The 22,763-nt window shown below is 33.7% G+C and overlaps 1 protein-coding gene across 1 annotated transcript in view; it reads right to left on the minus strand.

Annotated features, from left to right (window-relative positions):
• TMC5 (transmembrane channel like 5) overlaps nucleotides 1–22,763 on the minus strand; it is an 84,579-nt gene that overhangs the window by 56,050 nt on the left and 5,766 nt on the right. The window contains 5 exon segments of the mRNA XM_052001764.1: nucleotides 365–613; nucleotides 2,671–2,755; nucleotides 7,149–7,248; nucleotides 9,374–9,463; nucleotides 15,929–15,991. Of these exon segments, the coding sequence (XP_051857724.1) occupies nucleotides 365–613; nucleotides 2,671–2,755; nucleotides 7,149–7,248; nucleotides 9,374–9,463; nucleotides 15,929–15,991 (587 nt within the window).

Consider the following 22,763-nt stretch of genomic DNA (forward strand, 5'->3'; position numbering starts at 1 on the left):
TCACAAAAATCCGAGAAGGTAGATGCTATTATAATTCATGCAGTGGGACTGGTGATAAATTTGCTATTTCTCAATAATTCCTATGAAAAGAACAGGACTGCTTGTGGAAGCAGACATTATAAATTCCATGTTTTAATCTAACTTTAGGTTATTGGAATTCCAATTGGAATTCTTACTCTACTCCCTATTCATATACTTCCATGTTCATTTCTCTGGGTAGTTACTCAGTTGTTATATCTGAAATCACAAACGATCTGTCAGATTTATTTGGGCTTAGGCTTATGGGACAAAAATGTATAATGTCTAGGTTTGGCTATCCCACCAAACATACAACTCAGAAATCAGAATGCTGTCAAATACATACTCTTCCAGTGAGAAGCTCCAGACCGGTGAAAGAAAGATTGTTAGGCTTTGACTCTGTAAGTTGAGGGATGATGATGAAGCTAAAGTTCACTAAAAATGAGAAAATGTTAAACTTGAGGAGCCACGTTAGGAAATTGAAGTATGAAAGTACACTTGTTCCAAATTTGCTGCCAATGATCTTAAGAGTCCTCTGCCATACATGTAGTGACTGGAAAAATTCTGACATAATGTTTTGAAAATGCCGAAAATGCTGGAATTAAAAAACAAAAAAGATAAGCAAGTCATAACATAGCTAGATAGCAGTTTGTTTAGAAAAGAGTTGAGGGTTTCAGTAGACTTACAAGCTCAACACAACAATGTGATATATGCAGGGAATAATCTCAATGCTTTCTTACCTAAGAAAACCAGAATCCAAATACTACCATCTGCTACCTATTACACTTTGGTCAAATTTCTTCTTTTCCCTAGGCCTGTTTCTTCATCTACAGAAATATTTGGACTCCATGAGTTTTAAAATTCTTTCTAAATCCAAATCATACCATCCCTAAAGTCTTTTCATATTCTTTGATTTTAGATAAATCAAGCTACATCACTGAAATTCTGCTCAAATTCCAGTTCTTTTACTTGCCATTTTTGTATAACTTTAGGCAAGTTATAAGTTATCTGGGCCTTATCTTTCTGATCTGTCAAATTGGGAATCAATATACCTTTTGGAATTGTTTCTCATAGGGATAATTTGAGGGACAAATGAAATATCCTATGTGAAAATGCTTTGTAAAAATTAAGCACTAGGGGTAGCTAGTTAGTGTAATGGATAGAGAGCACCAGCCCTGAAGTCAGGAGGACCTGAGTTCAAATATGGCCTCAGACATTTGCCACAGCCTAGCTGTGTGACCCTGAGCAAGTCACTTAACCCCAATCGCCTCAATTAAAAAAAAAAATTAAGCACTAGATGAATGTTATCTAGGTACAATAATTGAATAGTCTACAGTACTAGTGTTACCAGTGTCGTTACAACATCAGTGTTGCAAATACACAAAGTCATGACAAAATAATTTCCAGGTTTTTTTTTTTTTTTTTTTTGATTCCATGACTCAAGGTCCAACTTTTGGATTAGATAATATGGAGCTGTGGAGAGGAGATAAATTCTTAATAATGATAATACTACTATTCATAAGTCTTAGTAAAAATACTACTACTACTACTACTACTACTACTACTGCTACTACTGATTTATACAGTATTTGAGGGGGTAAATTCTTAATAACGTTAATCCTACTACTAATGATGGTAATAATAAATTACATTTATATAGTGCTTGAAGGAGTAAATTCATAGTAATGATAATACTACTACTACTACTGATAGTAATAATAACTAACATACAGTGCTTGAGGGGCTAAATTCTTAGTGATGATAATAATACTATTATCAACAAAGAATTAATTATTTATGATATTTATTTAATTTAATTAATTATTAATGATAATAACTAACTTTTATACAGTGCTTGATGGGGTAAATTCTCACTAATGATAAAGAACAAAAGCTAACTTTTTATAGTGCCATATACTCTGCTAAGTGCTTTACAATTATAACCCTGCAGCAACCATGTGAAGTAGGTACTAATATTATCTCCATGTTACAGATGAAAAAACTGAGGCTGGATTTGAACTCAAATCTTTCTGATTCCAAGCCCAGCACTCTATTCACTGTGCCACTGTGCCACTCAGTCATAAATCAGAGGAAATGATGAAAAGAAAATACAAAAAATCAATTACATAAATTCAACTTTGTGAGGCACAATACTGATGTTTTGAAACACTCCTAATTTCTTATACAGTACATTTTAATTTCTAGTAAGTTCCTAAATTAGGAAATAATAGGTTGCTTCAGACAACATTTATAAAAAGGCACTGAGATTTACAAAGCATTTTCTGTACATTATTTCATTTGATCTCCAATAAATCAGAGTTGAGTAATATGGTCATTAGACATTAATCCTTAAGATATTATGCCCCCATTTTCTAGATAATAAAATTGAGACTCAGAAACATTAAGTGACTTACCCAGAGTTACTCAACTAATAAATATTAAACACAATTATGAATGCAGATCTTAGGGACTGATGTTTTACTAATAATCCACTGGCTCTCAAAGTAAATCAGAATAGTTTTCTTTTGGCACCTTCACAATTTTTACTTGGCGCCTTGGACCATTTGTCCCTTTTATTCATTAACTTCTTCCCTCTCCCTCCAAAACTCTCTCTTCCCCAATAAATAGTCTGATGAGATTTTGCTGGCTTACCAGTGACATTGCATTTATGCACTGGGTACAACAATTTAAGGGAACTGTACTGTCAGATTTCCGTTTCTCCATATTAACTTTTTTCCTGTATGGAATAGAACAAGAGAGTGACAAACATAAATATTATCTAAGTGTCCCTTTTCTCCCAGTATGATGAAATGTATTTCAAATATATCAATGCTTTGATAAACCTTCCTTTGAGGAAGAGAACTTTGTCATTTGTTTGTATAGTAGAACAGATCTGAATGGTGGTATTGCCAAAAAATCATTTACCGATGGGACAGTCAGGACCAAAAAAGATAAAGTGAATTGCCCAATACCACACAATTAACTAATTGGTGGAACTGAAATCAGATTCCACTGATCCTGAATCTAAAATCAATAGCCCTTCAATAATGATCTTTCAAATCACCTAATGATGCCTCTTGTTTTATGTCTTTATTCTTCTTTCTCTAGGCCTTGAATATCACACTAACAGCAGCCCATTAACTTTCTTCTTCTTACAATTTGTTTATAATTATTTAAGCTTTGTAAAACCTTCCTCTCAGGTCAAATCATTCAACCTCTACAGTTTGGGGTTGCCTCATATACATAATGGAGCTGAGTTCTTGCTTTTCTTTGTATCCTTCCTGCTTACTCCAGTGCCTGGCACACAATAGGTACTTAATAAATGCTTGTTGCTTGTTTGTTAATAATATGTTAACTGCTTGAAAGCAAGAGGCAAAATTAGATGAGCTAAAGAGAGCCATACCATCTCTAAGATCTATGATTCCAGTATATTGTTTCCAAGCTTTAAATGAAATGATTGCTTTTTACTGATGTTTATTCTCCAGTACTTTATTAATCCTATTATCTCATTGATATGGATAAACCAGTTGCAGGGGCAGAACACAATCCCATTCTTTATTGTGTCATCCTGTGTTATTTTTCCCCCATTACCTTTGAGAAATCCTCTATAAATGAACTTCAAAATGTGCCAAGGACTTTCCTCATTCTGCAGGTACCTTAGCATCATTCAGCCTGTCTGCATGTTACCTCTTGCTCTCACTATGTCACTGCTTGCCTCTTTTTTTAAAATTATACATATCTAGGATAACTTTTATGCCCCTTCTTTCATGCAAATCATCTTTGATAACATGCTGTAATTAAATAAAATTCATAATACTTAGTTCCACAGAAATGTTGGCAGTTCTATTATTTCCCTCTCCTTCTCCCACTATCATCTATAAATGTTCTTGAAGCAATCTAGCTTAGCTGAGTCTCACACAGTTATGCCCTGAATAAAATTATTATGGCCACCCCCTTTCCTTGCCATTAAGACTGGGAGAACTGACTATGCAACAAGAGAACTGTTCGGTTCTGCACACATATATTGTATCTAGGATATACTGTAACCTATTCAACATGTAAAGGACTGCTTGCCATCTGGGGGAGGGGGTGGAGAGAGGGAGGGGAAAAATCAGAACAGAAGTGAGTGCAAGGAATAATGCTCTAAAAAATTACCCTGGCATGGGTTCTATCAAGAAAAAGTTATTTAAAAAAAAAGTTTAAAAAAACAAACAAACAAAAAAAGACTGGGAGAATTGAGTCAGGAAAAACCTTGAAGCTCTGGCCACTTTACATACCATTGTATCATAAAAACTCCAGATGCCTCAATCCTTACTGGGATAATTTTCCTTCCTTTTGAGTATTGCCCCTTGCCTCGCTCTCCTGCTCTCAACCCTATCCTGTCAGGATTAAAGTATGATCCTTTCCTGGAATTATAGTTTGTCTGCTCACCCAGTGTCCTCACCCCCCTTATCTGCCTTTGTTTCCCCCTATAAGATTATTTACTCAGGTTATGTATCCTGTGTGCAAACCCTAGTTAGCCATATAAATTCCCTGCCTCAGTTTCTGAAGGCTGAATACTTTTTGAACATGAATTCCATTCAGTCTGCTAGCCTAAAAAAAAAACCTATCCACATTAAGAAAAATTAAAAACCAATCTCTGTCTTACCTCAATTTTTCTAGCATTATAAAACCAAGTTTTTCAAAGATGTTTTCCCCTCCAAAGCTCTGTCTGTCATCTCTGTCTGTTATCTCTGACTGCCTTTTTGCTGTCAGACATTTTAATTATGAATGTAAATATTTGACAATTTATATTATAAAGTGATATTATCCTTGATTGTCATGTCTTTTCACTTTGTAAAGAAATCAAGTATTTCTGGCAAAGAAAACTTTGGAAAATTTGTCTCATTATAGAAAAGGTCTTAAATCAATTAAACTTCTATAAGAAATCATGATAATCAGAATCAATGTCTTTTTCTTTGTCCATTTCCTATTTGGGAATAACAATCACTTATTTGAGTAAGTAGTGATGGTTCTGGTATCACTTCTTATCTTCATCCTACCTCTTAGGTTTGACGTTGACATTGACTTTTGCTCTAACTAGCTCTTAGTCTGACTGCAAGCCAACAGCAAATTATCACACTGATTACCAGTCATTTCCTATCCATTAATATATACTTTTATTTTATGCTATGTCAGGTGCTTATCATGTAGAAGGCCTTCTAACTATTTTTTTTAAGAAAGTATTCATAATATAGAAGTATGATGCTTTAGTGTTATCTATCAGCCTATAATTGCTTTCAGTTTTTAAAACCACAATTTACTTTCCAACATAGTTTTCATTCTTTTCTTCTGTGTCTCCTGTCATGTTAAAAATCAGTGTCAATATTAAGTGTTGAATAGATTACAGAATCTTGTTGAGTTTTCCATAAAGTATCTCTTCCTTTTCATCCTCTTCAATAGCTATTAATATATAAACTCTAATTACCTCCTTATTGATCTTTCTGTTTATGCTATTCACAAGAACCTCAAGAAGACATAGACAATTATTTCATGAAATGTTTCTTGTTACATTTGTATACACGATGAAATCTTTATTCTTTCAAGGAAAACTCATGATCCTTTTTTTTTTTTTTCATTTAGTTGCAATTTCCTGGTATACTTTGGTTCCATTGATATCAAGAATGTAAATAATGACAAGGTTCAATTCCACCAGCAGTTTATTGATTTTCTGATGAACGAACAAGAATCTCAAGACATGGATAATTAAATTAACACTGATAGGCTATAAACTATATGAGTCTTTGCCCTTTCTGCACTCTTTTGTATCTCTCTACCTCATTCATTGCAGGAACAAAACAGAATCCACAGGAATAAGAGTCATTTTGTATTTTTCTTTGTTTCATAGGGAAAACTGGTCAACTCATCAGCCTCTGCATCCTGACAAAAACCATGTGCCCATTAATTCTAATGATCAGGCCATGATAGCTGAACTTGAATTAAATGCAATGTTCAATATTGCTTCTAAAGGACAACTGATGCAACATACTTATCTCCTCTTGATAAAGAATTTTGCACACACTAACAAATACCTTCAGGATCCTGACTGGTTTACATATACTAAAGATGCTTTCATTGTGCTGGTTGGGCTGACAACTTTTTCTTTATTAAAAGAGAAGATTCTATTTGGAGGGCAAGAAGATTACATTACATCAGGTAAAAACTGTAGCTGAAAAAAAGAAAAAGCATGTGAAATGACTGAATTTTTAAAATGAGCCTATAAAAATGCTGCTACAGAACAGTTTAATAATGCCTCAATGCCTGACAGTTCAGGATATGATACAGTACAAATTCCAACCCCAACAGATGGGAAGTTTACTTTATCCCGGTCCTATGTTATACACCAATGTATATTCTAAGGAGGGAGATTCCTGCAGCTAGACCATGTCTTCACAAAAATCAAAACAAAACAAAACAAAAAGATCTTCAGCTATTCTCTTTGAATTGCATTACCAGTCTTAGTTTTAAGTTCAGAAAGAAATTTGTGCTGATTGAAATTTGTTAAAAAAAAAAAAAGTCTGTATCAGTGGGTACAAAAATAAAAAATAAAAAATTCTATGACCTATTTGTTAAACCTACAAAAACACTGAAGAAAGAGTTCATACTAATAATACTTTAAACGTCTCTGGGAACCTGAAATTAAAAGCTTTGCAAATCTCAGTGATATTATCTTGTTGTGGGAATGGAATGTTAGAGCTGAAAAGAACTTGAGAAAGCCTATAAATAAATAAATGAAATTCTATAAATGCTTCCTTTATTTAAATTCAGCATTAAAAAAAAAAGAAATATTTATTATTTTAAAGATGAAGCAACTAAGGCCATGAAAAGTGATTTATTCTTAGCCACACAGTAGCAAATACTGAACTATGAAGTTAGGTCTCCTCAATTCCATATTTGGAACACATGAGAACATTTTAGAACAATATGACACCAAACATTAGAATTTCAGCATAAAATATGGATCTCTCTTCTCTCTGTTTCTTACAGAATTCTTGGATTGGGAGTTTCTCTTATCCTCTCAAAATGTACTTGAAGTAGATCATGGCAAGATGTATTTAGCTCAGGATAGAAGAGAAAGACTCCATACTTACCTAATTTTCCTCTTTTCTTGCATAGTCAATGGCTGATTCCGGATGATTTTGATTCCTTCACTAGGTGTTAAGTTTATAAGAGATGCAATCAACTTTTCCTCTGTAGAAGAGTCACACAAAAAAGAAATAATACTTGGTTTACCAAAACAAGGAATATCCAATAAAACAACTATAAGAACCACATCATAGGAGACATCTAAGAAATGAGAATGGCTCCAAATGGAATGGAGCTAAGTACTCTAATAGGACTCAAACGCATACAACAAAATAAATCCTACTGAAGTACTGAGCCCAGAAACTGAACTTAATATTAATTCTGAACTCTGAAAATTGTATTAATACTTCTCTTGGGTAGTTAGCACATTTTTATTTATATTAAATTATTTGTCTATATCTTGTCCCTCTACTAGATCATAAAATTTATAATGGCAGTCACTGAGTCTTATTCTTCATTGCTAGTCCTTAATACAGAGTGTAAAACAGGTACTTAAATCATTTGCATAATTAATGTATATATATATATATATTTTAATAACTTTTTATTGATAGAACGCATGCCAGGGTAATTTTTTACAGCATTATCCCTTGCATTCACTTCTGTTCCAATTTTCCCCCTCCCTCCCTCCACCCTTTCCCCCAGATGGCAAGCAGTCCTTTACATGTTGAATGGGTTACAGTATATCCTAGATACAATATATGTGTGCAGAACCAAACAGTTTTCTTGTTGCACAGGGAGAATTGAATTCAGAAGGTATAAATAACCCTGGAAGAAAAACAAAAATGCAAGCAGTTTATATTCATCTCCCAGCGTTCTTTCTCTGGGTGTAGCTGTTTCTGTCCATCTTTGATCAATTAAGGCTCTCTTTATCGAAGAGATCCACTTCCATCAGAATACATCCTCAAACAGTATCGTTGTTGAGGTATATAATGATCTGCTGGTTCTGCTCATTAATGTATATTTTTACCAAATTAAAAATTAAAGATTATTCTTCCATAACCAAAACAAACCTATCCAATTAGCCTGAAGTGAAACTCAGTTTATATATTTTCAAAATTATTGAACTGAACATGAAAATATTTCTCCAAATCTAATCTGAGATGACTGTACATTTTGTTCATTGAAATCTCGAAGCAGAACAAAAATAGACAACTTTTTTTTATTCAGTTTTTCATCTTTGTAATTTTATTTTTGTCTTTTACTGAATTACATTCTCTTAGCACAACTCACATGCTACAAGACTAAAAGGGACTTAGAGAAGTCATCTATTTTATTCAACAGTCATAATCAGGGATTTTTAGCAGAGAAAATATACAGGGGACAACATTGAAAATGATAATTAAAGGATCATGCAAACTTTGGTATATTTATATTTTGACAGCACCTTTACTTCTTCAGTAGTTAGAAACAACTGAATTTAGCACTTAGTAGGCAAGATTAATGAACAAAACTAAGAAATTACCAAATATCCTTGTTTACTTCTTCCTCAGAAGGGCTACATAATAAGTGAACTTTTTTTCCAGCCGGGGTGGCAAAATTCTTAATAGTGACTTTTAAATGTACGCAAAACTTTGTCTCTCTTATTAAAGTCCTGCAGTTGGGATCTTCCTCCCAAATTGAAGGTTGGTGCCCCCCAGTCTCCCTACCCAATCAACTGAATTGATCCTAATTATTCTTTTATTATTTTCAAATCATGCATTAGTAGATTGGTTTTAGGATACTCAGTATTGCTTCTCTTGGATTTGTTTCTGCTGTTTGCTCCCATCATCAAAATTGCTAGTTGTATCTGTACTAGGCAACTCTTTCAATCAGGATCACAAAATCAATCAATTTGCATTTATTTAGAATCTACTATGTATCAGGTGCTATATCATGATAAAACCCATCCAAATAGATACTGTTTTTCATAGCATGCAACTCATATATTCTCGGCACAAGATGAACTTCTAGACAAATGGACTCTAAAGCTATGAACAAGATGGCCTTTGGAGCAATATGGATCCCAAAATGCCTTCCTGCAGCATTTAGCTTAGTAATTATTATTTCAGAAAGACAAATCAGAAACTAATAATTCAGACTTTTGGATTTTAGAAGTAAATTTCTTGCCTTAGAAAAGGATATATATAATTATAGGCATACCAGGGAAAAGTACCCTTCAAAACTTTGATGCATTGTTCTAAGAAATCGTTTCTCTCCACCTCCAGTGAATCAGCTCCCAAGAACCTACCATGTCTAGTTTTGTCTGCAACATTCACAAAAATAGAATAATATGATTTTCTGGCATCTTCATGGCAGGTCCTCCATCCCAAAGAATTAACTGTTAAAAAAAAAAAAGATGTAAATAACTATCCTGCTTATTAAATATAATTAATGAATAGCTTGTTGTCAAGCTTGATGCATTTCAAATTAATATTGTATCGTTTTATATATATTGTTAAATGGTATAATTGTATCAGTGAAAAATTATAATTTTCAATTTTAAAAAATTCCTATTATTTTGCTCAACATTTTGGAATTGTTAACTGACCCCCCCCCAAAAAAAATCAGTCAATAGTAATATGACGAAAACACTTTTTTCAAAACATAGATTTTGTATATGTGACTTCTACCAGGGAAGGACTAACTGACAACCTGGATCTGTGAGGGCATATAGATTTTGAAGACTTGGGTAAGGGGGAGAATCATAGAATGCACTTGGCCCATCTAGTCCTTTTCTTCTTTCTTCAACTTAATTGACCCTTAAATGTTCTTCCAAATTTAGCTTCTACAATTCCCTTTACTTGTCTTAAGCCCTACCCTATATTATTCTCTTAATTTTGGCTATGAGTGATTCTCTAACTGACCTTGATCGAGGGCTCTGTTTTCTCAAGTTACTATACAAGAGGAAACCTAAAACCATTCCTCAAGACTATTCTGATAAAACTTTGGCTGGCTCCAATGCTGCCCTGGATAGGAATCCAAAACATCTAGGGAAATGTTTTTTTTAGGAACTGGGGTGGTATTAGTAGGATTAGTCTATCAATAAAGCCCATCCCTGCATAAGTCATCAATTTAACTTTATTTCTTAGCCTATTACTTACATAGCTTGGTCATAGCCTCATAGAAGGTTGGAGCTAAACGCAAACTTTAGAGACTGTCTCCTCCAATACCCTCTTAATAAAAAAAAAAAAATTCAAAGGAATGAAAAAATTAAAGGAATTGTGTAGAACTCAAGATCTTTTTGCTTCTAAGCCAGTGATCTTTTCCTCAACCATGCTGCCTCTACATGGGCTTAGTTTTCTGAGATTAATAATATAGCAGCAGAGATTTGGAGTTTAGCAACTTTTAAGTTCTGGAGTAGAATAAATAAAGCAAAAATACTAAGCCTTGAAATAAAGAAATTATATGTGCATATCTACAAAGAGTCAGGTTCAACTATAAATTATACCTAAAAACTCCACATGACATACACATTTTCTTTTAAAGAGTTCTTATCTGAAAAATCAAATTCCATCCTGCTAATAGTTTTTAAATTTCCATTAGTATTTTATTTTTCCAAATATATTCAAAGATATATTGCTAAAACTTTTGTTCCAAATTTTCCTTCCTCTGTTCCTCCCTCCCCCTTCCCCAAGACAGCAAGCAATCTGATATAGGTTAAATATGTGCAAATCTTCTAAATACATCTATTTGTCATGCTACACAAGAAAAATCATATTAAAAGAGTAAAAAATGAGAATGGGGAAAAAAACAAGCAAACAAAAAAAAAAAAAACAAAAAAAGTGAAAAGACTATGCTTTGATCCACATTCAATCTCCATAATTCTCTCTCTGGATGCAGATAACACTTTCCATCACAAGTCTATTGGAATTGACTTGAATCACCTCATTGTTGAAAATAGCCAAGTCCATCACAGATGATCATCATATAATCTTGTTGTTATTGTGTACAGTGCTTGGTTCTGTTCACTTTGCTTACCATCAGTTCATGTACATCTTTTCAGGTTTTTCTGAAATCAGTCTGCTTATCATTTTTTTAACAGAACAACAATATTTGGAGGCGGAATCAAGATGGCAGAGAGAACACACACTTCATTCTGAGCTCCCTTCTATCCTCACTACTGATTACCAAATTCAGCCTCTGAAATAGTGTTTGACTGGTAAAATCCATGAATATTGAGAGTACAATAAATTACTAGCAGAAGATAATCTGGAAGATTGCCAGAAAAGGTTTATCCTGATCCGAAGGGAAGAGGCCAGCACAGGCAGGGAGGCAGAACATGGAGGCTAGCACATGCTGAGTGGGGGCAGTATCCACAGGTGGAGAATTTGCAGGGAGGACTTTACCACAGGTTGGCTGCTCTGCATTGGTTGCAAAGCAGTAGATCAGCAGAGAAGTTACACAAACACCAAAGGTAGAGTGTACCTCCAAAAACACCAGAATTTCACAGGACCTGGCCACACCCACCCAGCATCAGGAGTGACTCAGCATGATCACAGCATAGTTGCACTCTGCAGCGCAGCCACTCTTCCCAGGGCAGTCGCTTCTCCCAGGGCAGCTGCTTTTCCATAGTGTGGCCACTCTTCCCAGCCTGTTTGCAGGACAGTTACTGTCCATCTGTCCCTGTTCTGTAGAGGAAACTGTGAATCTCCTTGCCCTGAAGGAGACCCCCAGGGCTTTTAAAAAAATGAGTAAAAAAGCCAAGCAAGCTCTAACTATAGATAGCTTCTATACAGAAAGAGAAAAGATGTCCAACCCTGAGGAGACTAATAGCAGACAATCTCCAAACAAAACCCCAAAGAGGGATGTATTCTGGTCCCCTTCATACAAGATTCTGCTAGAAGAAATTTTAAAAGATCTTAAAAGAGAGCTAGAAGAAAAATGGGGAAAGGAAAGAGAAAATTTGGATTTGTAAATTGGAAAAAGAAAATAACTCATTAAAAAAAAACTAGTGAAATGGAAAAAAAGTCCATAGAGCAAAACAACTCATTTAAAAATTCAATTGGACAAAAAGAAGTTAAAAAAAAGTAAATGAAGAAAATAATTCATTAAAAATCAGAACTGAATAAAGGGAAATGAATGATTTGATGAGACATCAAGAATCAGTCAAGCAAAACCAAAAAATGTTAAATATCTACTTGGAAAAACAACAAACCTGGAAAATAGACCTAGGAGAGACAATCTAAGGATTATTGAGCTCCCTGAAAACCATGATGAAAAAAAGAGCCTAGACACTATTTTTTAGGAAATCATCAAAGAGAACTGCCCAGATGTAGTAGAATCAGAAGGTAAAAATAAGCATTGAAAGAATTCATTGAACACCTTTTGAAAGAGACTCTAAAATAAAAACTCCAAGGAATATTGTGGCTAAATTTCAGAATTATCAGACCAAGGAAAAATATTACAAGCAGCCAGAAAAAAACAATTCAAATACCGAGGAGCCACAATAAGGATCAGTCAGGATCAAGCAGCTTCCACATTAAAGGATCGAAGGGCCTGGAATCTGATATTCTGAAAGGCAAAAGAACTTGGAATGCAGCCAAGAATAAATTACCCAGGTAGGCTGAGCATTTTCTTCCAGGGAAGAAGATGGACATTCAATGAAACCTGTGAATTCCATTTATTTCTAATGAAAAAACCAGAGCTAAACAAAAAATTTGACCTCCAAATATAGGATTCAAGAGAAGCATAAAAAGATAAAAAGAATTCTTGAGAACTGTTACAGGCATACATAAAGAGTGCATGTATAATTTGATTTTGTTGTTATAAAAAAAAAGGGAATTAGAAGTGGAAAGGGGATTGTATCAGAAAAAAGAAAAAGTAGAGGTAAAAGGAAGGAAATTACATTTCACGAAGAGGCAAAGGAAGCCTATCATATCTGAGGGAATTAAGGGAGGGGGATGAACATTGTGTGAATCTTACTCTCATCAAATTTTGCTCAAAGAGAAAATATTAGATATATTTGGTTTACAGAGAAACTTCTCTCACCTCATTAAAAAGTAGGAAAGGAAAAGGGAAAAGAACAATAATATTCCATTACATTCATATACCATAACTTATCAAGTTATTCCCCAACTTATGAGCATCCACTCAATTTTCAGTACCTTGCCACTATAAAAAGGGCTGCTATAAATATTTTTGTCCATGGGATCTTTTTCCCCATTTTATGGTCTCTTGGGATACAGACCCAGTACAGACACATGCCCTTTGGGCATAGTTTCAAATTGCTCTCCAGAATAGTTGCATCATTTCACAACTCCAATGACAATTCTACTAATAATATATTTATCTATAAATAGATATGTAGCTATATCAATAGATATCTAAAGACAGACAGATATATTTGTTTCTATACATATAAGTCTATATATTTATTTCTTTAGATCTACAATTATATTTCTTTTTTTAGATAGACACATATAGACATATACACATATACACATACATGGTCAGGATAGAAAGAGAAACAGAGAAAGAGAGAGAGGGGTGGCAGAGGAGGAAGGAAGGGGAGAGGTGGGATGAGGAGGAAGGAAAGAAAGGAGACAGAGAGAGAGAGAAAGAGAGAGCACATACACACACACACACACACAGAGTCAGGTTGGGATTTAAGATCCTAGATTTGAAGATTCCTTCCAGCTTCAATAGTTCATTATATAATTGAGGAAACTGCGGCCTAGAAAGGTAATTTGAACTTAAGTCCTCTTGCTCTAAATCCAATAATCTTTTTATTGCACTACAATAGGGAAAATTAACTGTTGTACCCAAACCTATCAAGAACCTTCCTTTTTTCTCTCTTATTCTGTGTTCCTTGCTTTGAGGACTCTTATGGAATTTACTATATGATTTCATGAATTTGTATAAACCAAAGGAACAGCACTCTTATGGCACAGGTCCCTTACAGGAAGGACAGTCTTTCTATTCTCAGGCACTCCCTCCAGACTCTCCAGGGTAGTTTTACCTAGTGAATTTGAACCAGAAAACTCATTCGAGGGATCACGAATGTGAAAAGCCTGAGAAAAAGATACCGAGATGGAATTTGAAATCCTGCTTAACCGATTCCCCTTTTTGGAGACTGGAACCTTTGGAGGCACATCCTCTGTCATTTCAATGTCCATATCCTCAAAGCTAATAATTTTTCTTTGCCATTTGTTTTGGACTGAATTAGGCAACAGAGACTTTGACATCTTGGACGTTGGCGTAAGATCTTCAACATCTATCAGGACCTCCACTACGTGATCGCTATGATTTCTTTTCTTAAGTTTCTTCTTTTTTCTTTTTCTGAAAAACTCAGAAAACATGTTTTCCTCCCTGGGCTCTGATCCTCTTCTTTGTCAGAGCTAGCACTCAGTTCTTAAAATTTCACTGTCATATAAAGTTACTATGTAAATCATCTGTATTTTCTCAAACACTGAAAAGTAACTTAAAAAACAATTCAGAAAATTCATCTGACTCCTTTTATGAACTGGCCTGCTTTCAGAGAGATGACTGTCTCATGGTATCTAGGGAAGAAAGCTGAAACAGAATTCTTTATTACAGACTAAAGGATTCTAGAAACAGAAGGTAGAGCTTCTAAACTATTCCTAATAGTCATTCAGTCAACTTGCCTTTATTAAGTGCCTATTATGTGCCTGGCACTGTACTAAGAGATGTGTGTACAAAGTAAGACAAAAAGATAGTCTAGGTTCTCAAGGAGCTTGTGGTATAAGGAGAGATACAACATACCAACAGCTATGTACCAATAGGATATATACGGGGCAAATTGGAGATAATCACAGGGAAGGTACTAGGATTAAGGATGACTAAGACATGGCTATTGTGGAAATACATTTTTGCATGACTTCATATGTACAATGGGTATCCTATTTCTTGCCTTCTAGATGGGTAGAGAAGGAGTGGAAGAAGGTAATGAGTTTGTAACTAAAATAAAAAATAAAGACTGAGAAAGCCTTCTTGTAGAAGGTGAGACTTAAAGGAAACCAGGAAACCTAGCCAGAAGGTTATTCAAAAGACATATCAAAAGTTATAATATCTGCAGTAAGATTTGGTGACACATCTTCTAATGATAGTTTTAAAGGGATATATTGATATACTCTGTCCCCATCCCCAAATCTCTGATATATTATGTTCTTAAGAATTTATCAGATAACTTATTTCAAGAGGATTAGTTAATTATAATCTTTTTCAAGTAATATGATACCTTAACTCGATTAAAAATATGTGTCCATTCAATATAATTTTTAAGAAGTAAGGCTAAGAATCATTGTTTCAGTTGTAATGGGCAGATGAATGAGATGTTTTTGGTCATAGAAACATGGGGCAGGCCTTTGGGTCATTTCAAGTCATGCAGCATAGAGTTATACCTTTATGACCATAGGTTCATTAATTATGATTTGTTCATAAATCAAGTCTTCTTATCAACATATCCTTCTGATAATTCTTCATTATCTTATGTGGGCCTGTCTTTGAGGCTAAATATTCCCTACTCACTGATCCTCTGTCTCTTATGTAAAAATCCTTGAGTTGAACTGAATGATACATCAGTGTCTTGCACTTCTCCTGTGGCTGGATATTGTTGTTCATCCTGTGTTCTTCAGGGACTTTGACTTTTGAATGAATTGGATTTAAATGATGCAGAATTGTCATCAGTTTCACTTTTTCCCCAAGAGTCATTGAAGTTCAATGGCAAAACAAAAATCAAGAAAACTGGTAATGGCTCAATGAAGTAAGTTTGAAATTCAACTGCAGTTTTGAATTATTTGGTCATTTTCTATTTGATTCATATTTATATCTCCCACATGCTCACCATTTCTTCCCAATTTTTCATGATCTCCATCTAGACTGCTTTCATCCTCATAGGCTTGGTTTCCTATAAGTATGGAGAATAAAGAAATAGAGGGGAAAGTAAAGGCATTTAGTATCAAATGAACAAAATGGATAGATACTTTTAAAGGCATACTTTTATTAAACAAATAACTGATGTTGATGGATAATGTGACAAAAGCAAAAAACTACTGATGTTAAATATGTGAATAATTTTCAAACTCAATGCTACTCTTTTAAGAACTACATCCCCTCTCATATTCTAACAAATGTCATAGCATTTATCTTGATTTCTCTGGATTTCAATTCATCCTTGTATAAAGTAAGGGAATTGGACTAGATCCAATATTCTTTTTAAAAAACAAATTCAAATATGTGGTTTTTTTGGGAGAAATCTTTTTTTTGAGAGCTAATGAATTTCAGACAAGTTTTAGTCATTGTTTTTGGTTCAATAAAACTTACTTTTTGTATGTTTCCTTTGTTCCCCCATTTTTCTTTTATTTTTAAAAAAAATTTGATAGCCTTTTATTTTTCTGAATACATGCAAACATAATTTTCAACATTCGCCTTTGCCAAACCTTGTGTTCCAAATTTTTGTCCTCTTTTCCTTCCTCTCCCTTCCTCAAGACAGCAAGCAATCTAAGATAGGTTAAACATATGCAATTCTTCTAAACATATTTCCATATTTATCATGCTGCATAAGAAAAATCAGATCAAAAGGGAAAAAACACAAGAAAGGAAAAAAAACAAGCAAACAACAATATCAACAAAAAAAGTAAAAATACTATCTTGTGATCCACATTAAGTCCTCGTCATCCTCTCTCTCTGGATGTAGATGGCTCTTTCCAACACAAGTCTTTTGGAATTGCCTTGAATTACTTCATTATTGAAAAGAGCCAAATTCATCATAGTTTATCAACACATAATCTTGTTTTTTTTCTGTGTACCACTGTACACTGTTGGTTATGGTCACGTCACTTAGCATCTGTTCACATGGTTCCAAACTTTTCTGAAATCAGCTTCCTCATCATTTCTTACAGGACAAAAATATTTTATTACATTCATATACCATGACTTATTCGGCCATTCCTCAACTGAGGGACATCCATTCAATTTCCACTTCCTTGTCCCTACAAAAAGAGCAGGTACAAACATTTTTGAACATCCTTCTCCCTCTCTTATTTTCTCTTTGGGAAACAGAACCAGTAGAGACACAGCTGAATCAAAGATAATACACAATGTTATAGCTCTTTGTTCCAACTATAGCATAGTTCCAAATTGCTCTCCAGAATGGCTGGAGCATTTCACAACTTCAACAATGCCACTGCATTGTGACTCAATTTTCCCATATTTCTTCCAACATTCATCATTATTTTTTTCTGTCATCTTAGCCAATATGAGTTGTTGTAATTTACATTGCACTAATCAATAGTGACATAAAGCATTTTTTCCATACTACTGTAAGTGGTCTGAATTTCTTCATCTGAAAATCATCTGTTCAAATTCTTTGACCATTTATCGCTGAAGAATGGCTTATGCTCTTATAAATTAGCGTCAGTTCTTTATATACTTTAGAAATGAGACCTTTATTAAGAAAAATGGCTTTAAAAATTTTCCCCCAGCTTTCTGCTTCCTTTATCTTGGCTGCATTGGTTTTGTTTGCGCAAAAATATTTTAACTTAATATAATCAAAATTATTCTTTTTGCATTTCATAATGTTCTCTAGCTCTTCTTTGGTTATAAATTCCTCCCTTCTTCACAGATCCAAGAGCTAGATTATCACTCCCTAATTTGCATATAATATTACCTTTTATGTCTAAATCATGAATCCATTTCAATCTTATCTTAGAGTATTAGAGGTTGGTTAATGCCTAGTTTCTGCCATACTATTTTCTAGTCTTCCCAGCAATTTTTGTCAGATGGTAAATTCTTATCCTAGAAGTTGGAGTCTTTGGGTTTATCAAACACTAGATTACTAAAGTCATCAACTGTTGGTGTCTTGTGAACCCAATCTATTTCACTAATCCACTACTCTATTTCTTAACCAGTAGCACATGATTTTGATGACCACCACTTTATAATATACTATCATATAATAGGTCTCTGGTATAGCTAGGCCACCTTCCTTTGCATTTTTTCATTGATTCCCTTGAAATTCTTGAACTTTTGTTATTCCAAATGAATTTCATTATTTTTTCTAGCCCCATAAAGTAATTTCTTGGTTGGTTGATTGGTATGGCACTAAATAAGTAGATTAATTTAGGTAGAATTGTCACTTTTATTATATTAGCCTATCCTATCCATGAGCACTTGGTATTCTTTCAGTTGTTTAGCTCTGACTTTATTTGTGTGAAAAGTGTTTTGTAATTGCACTCATATAATTCCTGGCTTGGTCTTAGCAGGTAAACCCTAAATATTTTATATTATCTACAATTATTTTAAATGGGATTTTTCTTTCTATATCTTGCTCCTGGGATTTATTGATAATATATAGAAATGCCTATGACTTATGTGAGTTTATTTTATATATCCTGAAGCTTTGCTAAAGTAATCAATTGTTTCTAGTAGCTTTTAGTAGATTTTCTAAATATACCATCATATCATTTGTAAATAATGATAGTTTTGTTTCTTCTTAACCTACTCTAATTCCTTCAATTTATTTTTCTTTTCTTATTGCTAAAGCTAACATTTCTAGTACAATATTGATTAAAAACAATGATAATGGGCAATCTTGTTTCACTTCTAATCTTAGTGAGAATGCTTCTAGCTTATCCTCATTTCATATAATGCTTGCTGATGGTTTTAGACAGATGCTATTTATTATTTTAAGGAAACTCTATTCTTATGCTCTTTAGTGTTTTTAATATTTTGTCAAATGTTTTTTTCTGCATCTACTTAGATAATCATATGATTTCTTTTAGGTTGGTTATTGATATGGTCAAATATGCTGAAAGTTTTCTTGATTTTGAAACATCCCGGCATTCCATTTGGTCAAAGTGTATTAACCTGGTGAGAAGTTGCTGTTATATTGTGAAAGTTACTAATATTTTATTAAAGATTTTTGCATCAATATTCATTACAGAAATTTACCTATAATTTTCTTTCTTTATTTTAGCCTTTTTGGTTTAGATATCAGTAGCGTATCTATGTCATAAAAGGAATTTTATAGGACTCTTTCCTTCCCTGTTTTTCCAAATAGTCTAAATAGTATTAAATTAATTGTTCTTTAAATATTTAGTAGAATTTACTTATATATCCATCTGGTTCTGGAGATTTTTTCTTAGGTAGTTCATTAACAGTTTGTTTAACTTTTTTTTCCCCAAAATGGAATTGTTAAAGTAATTTATTTCCTCATCTGTTAATCTAGGCAATCTATATTTTTATATGTTATCCATTTCACTCAAATTATTAGATCATTGGCATACAACTGGGCAAAATCGCTCCTAATTATTGCTTTAATTTTCTCTTCATTGGTGGTAAGTTAATCCTTTTCATTTTTGATACTAATAATTTGGTCTTCTTCTTGCCTTTTTCCAATCAAATTAACCAAAATTTATTTATTTTGTTGGTTTTTTTATAAAACCAACTCTTAGTTTTGTTTATTAATTCAATAGTTTTCTTACTTTCAATTTTATTAATCTCGCATTTCATTTTCAGAATTTCAAATTTGGAATTTAATTGGAAATTTTTAATTTGTTCTTTTTCTAGCTTTTTTAGTTGCGTGCCCAATTCATTGATCTTTTCTCCCCCCTCTATTTTAGTCATATCAGCATTTAGAGATATAAAATTTCCTCTAAGAATTGCTTGGACTGAATTCCATAAATTTTAGTATGGCGTCTAATTATTGTCATTTTCTTGGATGAAATTATCAATCATATCTCTGATTTCTTGTTTGGCTCACATTTTTTAGATTAGATCATTTAGTTCCCAATAAATTTTTGGTCTATTTTTTTCTTTGCCCTTTATTACACACAATTTTTTATTGCATCATGATCTGAAAAGGATACACTCACCATTTTTGTCTTTTGCACTTGGTTCTGAGTTTTTATGCACTAATACATGGTCAATTTTTATGTAGGTGCCATGTATTGCTGAGAAAAAAAAGGCATATTCCTTTCTATTCCATTCAAATTTCTCCAAAGGTTTATCATACTTAAATTTCCTGAAATTCTATCCATGTCCTTCTTTCTTAATTATTTTGTGGTTAGATTTGTCTAGTTATGATAGAGGGAGATTGAGATCTCTTCCTGCTCCCCCCCAATAAAGTTTTATTGTCTATTTCTTCTTGAAACTCATTTAACTTCTCCTCTAAAAATTTTGATGCTATACAACTTGGTGCATATCTGTTTAAAATTGATATTACTTCATTTCTACAGTATGCTTTGGCAAGATGTAGTCTCCTTCCTATCTCTTTTAATTAGACTTATTATTGTTTTTGCTTGATCTGATATCAGGATCACTATCCCTACTTTTTCCTTATTTCAGCGGAAACACAATAGATTCTGCTCCAGTCTTTTACCTTTATTCTGTATGTATCTCTCTGCTTCAAATATGCTGCTGCTTCTTCTTTTTTTGCTGAAGTAATTGGGGTTAAGTAACTTGCCTAAGCTCACACAGCCAAGAAGTGTTAAGTGTCTGAGGACAGATTTGAATTCAGGTCCTCTTTACTTCAGGGCTGGTGCTCTATCCACTACACTAACTAGCTGCCCCAAATGTGTTTCTTCCAAACAATATATTGTAGGATTCAGGTTTTTAATCTACTCTGCTATCCTCTTCTGTTTTATGGGAAAGTTCATCTTATTCACATCACAATTAAGATTGCTAATTCTGTATTTCCAGGCATCCTATTTTTCCCAGTTTATACTTTTCTCCTTTCACTTTTCCCATCTAATCAGAGTTTTGCTTCTGACCACTACCTGCCTCAATCTGCCCTCTCTTTTTTCATCCCCCACCCTTCCTTATCCTTTTTCCCATCTACTTCTGCCCTTCCTTTTATTAACCTTCCCCTTCCCCCCTCCCCTCCTTACCTCCTATTACCCTATGGGATGAGACAAATTTCTATACCAAATTAAGTATGTATGTTATTCCCTTTTTGAGCCAAATCTGATGAGATTAAAGTTCAAACAATGCTTATTCCCCTTCTTTCTTACCTCAACAATAATAAATCTACTGTGCCTCTTCATACAACATTAATTTACCCCATTTTACCTCCACTTTCCTCTTCTCCCAGTACAATCCCTTTTCTACTTCTAATTTTTTTTTTATACCATCACATTAAAGTCAACTTATACCTCCACCTTCTAACTATACCCTTTCTAATTGTCCTGATAAAAATACAGTTCTCAAGAATTAATATATCATCTTCCTATGTAGGTATATAAACATTTTAACCTTTAAAAAATATAGGTTTTTTTTTTCTTTCTGTTTACCTTTTTATCTTTCTCTTGGGTCTTGTATTTAAAGATCACATTTTCTGTTTAACTCTGGTCTTTTAATAAAAAAATGATTGAAAATCCCCTATTTCATTGAATATCCATTTTTTCCCCTGAAAGATAATGCTTAATTTTGTTGGGTAGTTGATTCTTGGGTATAGTCCAGGCTCCTTTGCCCTCTGGAATATCATATTCCAGTTTACAGCTGCTTATAGTATTTTCTCCTTGAACTGATAATTCTGGAATTTAGCTACAATACTCTGTGGAGTTTTCAACCTGGGGTCTCTTTCAGAAGGTGATCAGCGTATTCTTTCAATGATAGTTTTACCTTCATATTCTAGGATATGACAGCAGTTTTCCTTGATGATTTCTTGAAAGATGTTGTCCAGACTCTTTTTAAATCATGGCTTTTGGGTAGTCTAATACTTCTTAGATTGTCTCTCCTGGATACATTTTCCAGGTTAGTTGTTTTGTTTTTGTTTTTTTCTCCAATGAGGCATTTTATATTTTCTTCTATTTAAAAAAAAAAATTGTTTGACCGATTGTTGATGTCTCTTTAAGTCATTCAATTTCATTTGTCCAATTCTAATTTTTAACCAATTTTTTTCAGATAGGTTTTTTTTTTAACCTTCTTTTGCATTTGGCCAATTGTACTTTTTTTTTTTTTGAATATTTAATTTTATTTAATAATAACTTTGTATGGCAGAATCCATGCCAGGATAATTTTTACACAGCATTATCCCTTGCAATCACTTATGTTTCTTTTTTTCCCCTTCCTACCTCCCCCCCCCCCCCAAGATGGCAAGCAGTCCTATATATGTTAAATATGTTGCAGTATATCCTAGATACAATACATATTTGCAGAACCGAACAGTTCTCCCGCTGCACAGGGAGAATTGGATTCAGAAGGTAAAAATAACTCAGGAAGAAAATCAAAAATCAAATAGTTCACATTCATTTCCCAGTGTTCCTTCTTTGGGTGTAGCTGTTTCTGTCCATCATTTATCCAATGAAACTCAGTTAAGTCTCTTTGTCAGAGAAATCCACTTCCATCAGAATACATCCTCATACAATATCGTTGTCGAAGTGTATAATGATCTCCTGGTTCTGCTCATCTCACTTAGCATCAGTCCGTGTAGGTCTCTCCAAGCCTCTCTGTATTCATCCTGCTGGTCATTCCTTACAGAGCAATAATATTCCATAACATTCATATACCACAATTTACCCAGCCATTCTCCAATTGATGGGCATCCATTCATTTTCCAGTTTCTAGCCACTACAAACAGGGCTGCTACAAACATTTTGGCACATACAGGTCCCTTTCCCTTTTTTAGTATCTCTTTGGGGTATAGGCCCAATAGAAACACTGCTGGATCAAAGGGTATG

Source organism: Antechinus flavipes, chromosome 1 (assembly GCF_016432865.1).
Source record: "Antechinus flavipes isolate AdamAnt ecotype Samford, QLD, Australia chromosome 1, AdamAnt_v2, whole genome shotgun sequence".
Classification (NCBI taxonomy): domain Eukaryota; kingdom Metazoa; phylum Chordata; class Mammalia; order Dasyuromorphia; family Dasyuridae; genus Antechinus; species Antechinus flavipes.